Raw genomic sequence first — 4,030 nt, 5'->3', positions numbered from 1 at the left:
TTTTTTTTTTCTCTTTGCATATACATACACACAAATGTGCACTAACATTAATTCATTGATGTTTACACACACACACACACATACATGCATACATATGTTCTCTCACATGTATACTTACATTCATGCATACGTAACACATACACACACCTTCATACATTTATACGCATACATATTCATACGTATGCTTTCACATAAACGCATGTCTCATAAAATGATTTGTGTAACAAATGATAGGACTCAGCATTAACTCTATATTGACCCTAGGATTAAATGTTAACACATAAAAACCCCAATTCTGTTGTGATTTCTGCCATGCCAAAGTTCACACATTCCCCCACCTCTTATAGCTGAGAAAATTATATTTTGATAGTTCTTTTCTTGTAAACATTTCTGAATTTTTTTTTTTTTTAAGAATTTCTTTTTAATTTTGATGATTTTATGCTTTTCAAATTTTTTGTCATTTTTTTTTTTTTTGGTAAAATTGGTACTGGTAACAACAATTGTCTTTACCACAAGGAAATAATCAAAAAAATAAAAACAAACAAACAAAAGAATAAATAATTCCAATCAAGCAGGCCAAAATGAAAAAAAAAATTGCAGACATTTAATTTATTTTTTTTGTTCTTATTTTCTTTTGATGGTGTAGCAGAAATAGCTTTTTGAAGTAGTTTTAATCTAAAATTATAGATTAAATAATTTTAAATTAAATTATCTAATGTAAACTGTTAACATTTGACATTTAGTCCTTTGGAGTTGAAGCCTAGTTCATGATGTTGATTCATTGATGATGAGAGGACTGAATTTATGAGATGAAATAAAAATAGCAATTTCATTATTCAAAATCATTGTCAACATTGTTGGTGACAGTGGTGCCCTCCTCCTCCTCCTCCTCCTCCTCCTCATCATCATCATCATCATCACTGTCATCATCATCATCATCATTATCCACAATCATTTTATGTCCATTTTTCCATGCTGGCATAGATTACATGAGTCTTCTCGAAGCAGTATTTTCACAGTTAGATGCCCTTTCTGTTGCTAACTGATCAAGTGTTCCTTTATGATATAAAATGGCACAGTTAGCCCCTCTTATCCTTTTTCCCTATACCTTTTTTTGCTTTGTTGCTGTTTTGTCCCAAGATCAAACCTGATCAAGCAAATCTGAAATCAAGCATATCTCTCCTGTTCTTTATTCTATCCAGCTTGTGTACTTTCGACTTGGTCTCTGATCAAGCTGATCTATAGTTAGAAACATTCTGGCTAGTACTATTTTATTGACTTTTTCTTGTTTTTCCAGGATAAATATACTTTGGACTACACTATGCTGTGGTCTGTTTTTAGGATGGTAGTTTGAAGGAGATTTGACTGTTCTAACATTTTGAGTAGCCTGAAAAAGAGGCCTTTAGTATAGACCAGGGCTGGCCAACCTGAGGCCTGCGGGCCACATGCGGCCTGCAGACTTTTATCTTGTGGCCCGCATGATACTTTCTTGAAATGGGTTTATTTAAACAAACATTTTAAATATTTTATCAAAAATTAAAGGTTGTAATGAAAAGTAAAAAAGGAAGATACTACTGTTTTTGCAACAATAATATTTCATGTTGGATCAACAATCATTCATTCATTATTGTTAAAATAGCATGAGAAAGCAAAATACTTTCAATTCTGTCAGTATACAAGCATCTCTCAAAACACTTTCTGTGATTAAAGTGGCCCACAATGTAATTCAAGTTGGTCAGGCCTTGTATAAACAAATCCAGATTTCTCAAACATATCTAGGTTTCTCTCTTTAGCTTGATTGCTGTTGATTTTCGATCCCTCTGCAGGAAAATTTATATCTGCAATAGACCAGTGGGCTATTTCAGAAAAGAAAATTATTTCTCATTGGCTTAATGTTACAGGACACTATAAGTAAAAGCTACAATGGATCTCCGTGAATTGGTGACAATTAGCTGTTTTCTTTTTATGGCTTAGACAGAGGGAGGAAAGGTAGTACTCATGATATTTTTGCATTGTCTTTTAGATAGCTGGAATACTAGGAATAACACTCTTGGATTATTCTAAGTCTGAAAGCCTGGTTGGAATGTTTGCAACAGTGTGGGTTCAATAAAAAGGCTTCCAGATGTTAAAGTGGTGCCATTAAACAGTGTAGCAGATTAACTTTATCACTCATGAACAGGTACAGCCTGTCTAACAGGCTTCTTCACAAATTCAGTCACCCAATTTAAATCACAAAACCAAGCTTGACCTGAGATATTATGATGAACAAGAAGCAAGAACTCTTTATAATAATTGTCTAATGGTGACTATTATACACTGACACATTGAAACTAGTGTCTTTGTCTTAGTTGTTATGGTCTCAATATTTAGGTCAATAAATGTGACCAGCTGTCAGAATCATTAGCACACTGGGCAAAATGTTGCTAAGCATTTTAGGTTCTGAGTTCAAATTCCATTGAGGTTGACTTTGCTTTTCATCCTTTCAAGGTCAATAAAATAAGTACTAGTTGAGCACTGCGTTTGATGTAATTGATTTAATCCCTCCCCCTGAAATTACTGTTCTTCTGCCAAAATTTGAAACCAATATTCAGGCCAATAAAGGCAGTGAGCTGGCAGAATTGTTCGCATGCCAAGCAAAATGCTTAGCAGCGTTTCATCCATCTTTATATTCTGAGTTCAAATTCTGCCAAGGTTGACTTTGCCTTTCGTCCTTTCAGTGTGTACCAGTTGAGTACTGGGTTTGATGTACTCAATCTAATCCCTCCCCAGAAATTGCTGACTTTGTGCCAAAATTTGGAACCATTATTTCAGTCAGTATATTCTCCAACCTTCTTCAGGTCTCTACTGTATTTGGTAATGATAACTCATTTCAAGAAATCCAGATAAAATTACAAAATTAAACAGAAATAACTATTTTTTTGAAAATAAATTTTAATTTACATTTCACTTTATTTTCCAGAGGTATTCTTTTACAAGATCAGCAACGTTATCATGAAGCAATAGAGAGCTACAAGACAGCAATTTTATGCCGTCCGAAACTCACAAGTAAGTACCTATCTATTCTGTCAGTCAACCGCATCTTTTCATCAAGGTGTGAAACAATTATAACTGACTGTCATAGTAAGTTTCTTATTTCTTTATTGCCCACAAGGGGCTAAACATAGAGGGGACAAACAAGGACAAACAATGGGATTAAGTCGATTACATCGACCCCAGTGCGTAACTGGTACTTAATTTATCGACCCCGAAAGGATGAAAGGCAAAGTCGACCTCGAAGGAATTTGAACTCAGAATGTAACGGCAGACGAAATACCAGCGTGCTAACGTTTCTGCGAGCTCGCCACCTTCCTACCATAGTAAGTTTCTTTTAAAGCGAGACTGGAACATTGAGCAATTGCTACTCCTAATGCATGACAAAGTGCCAGTTGCTTGCAGGGTTACCCCCAACACTCACAGCTGCTACTGTTAGTTTTCATTTTCAGCTGAGTGGACTTTACAAGTACAGGCAGCTGTCACTTGCAAGTGAGTGAGAGTTGTTCACATGTACCATGCTAATGCTAAATTGTTTTTGATGCCTATGTAGTCACAAACAGACTTAGACATACTCCCACTAACTCATATTTGACTTAGCAGATCATTGATGATGTAACAGTTGGAGAGAGAGAGAGAAACTGCACTAGTGTGTGGCTAGCACTCATTTTATAGTTGAGTAGGTTGGAGCATCATGAAATGAAGTGCCTTGGTTTACTACATGACATGCCACTTTGTACTAGAATCAAACCCAGTTAAGCATGGCTGTGTGGCAAGAAGTTTGATTTCCAACCACCACATGGCACCTTAGGCAAGTGTCTTCTACTATAACCCTGGGCTGATCAAAACCTTGTAAGTGGATTTGTAGACAAAAACTGAAAGAAGCCCATTGTATATATATATATATATACATGTCTCTTAAAGGATAGAGCTCAAAATCAATGCATTGAAGATACTTTATTGCAGCAACAATTATAATAACAGAAACAACCACAATAAG

General features: G+C 35.3%; 1 protein-coding gene across 1 annotated transcript in view; it reads left to right on the top strand.

Annotated features, from left to right (window-relative positions):
• Positions 1-4,030, top strand: part of LOC106879721 (protein O-mannosyl-transferase TMTC2) — a 145,004-nt gene that overhangs the window by 116,481 nt on the left and 24,493 nt on the right. The window contains exon 5 of the mRNA XM_014929400.2: positions 2,960-3,045. Within this exon, the coding sequence (XP_014784886.1) occupies positions 2,960-3,045 (86 nt within the window). The remainder of the gene's footprint in view (positions 1-2,959; positions 3,046-4,030) is intronic.

The sequence above is a fragment of the Octopus bimaculoides genome, chromosome 4 (genome assembly GCF_001194135.2).
Source record: "Octopus bimaculoides isolate UCB-OBI-ISO-001 chromosome 4, ASM119413v2, whole genome shotgun sequence".
NCBI lineage: Eukaryota > Metazoa > Mollusca > Cephalopoda > Octopoda > Octopodidae > Octopus > Octopus bimaculoides.
The sequence above is the reverse complement of the archived record's forward strand: the minus strand, read 5'-3'. Positions and strand labels throughout refer to the sequence as shown.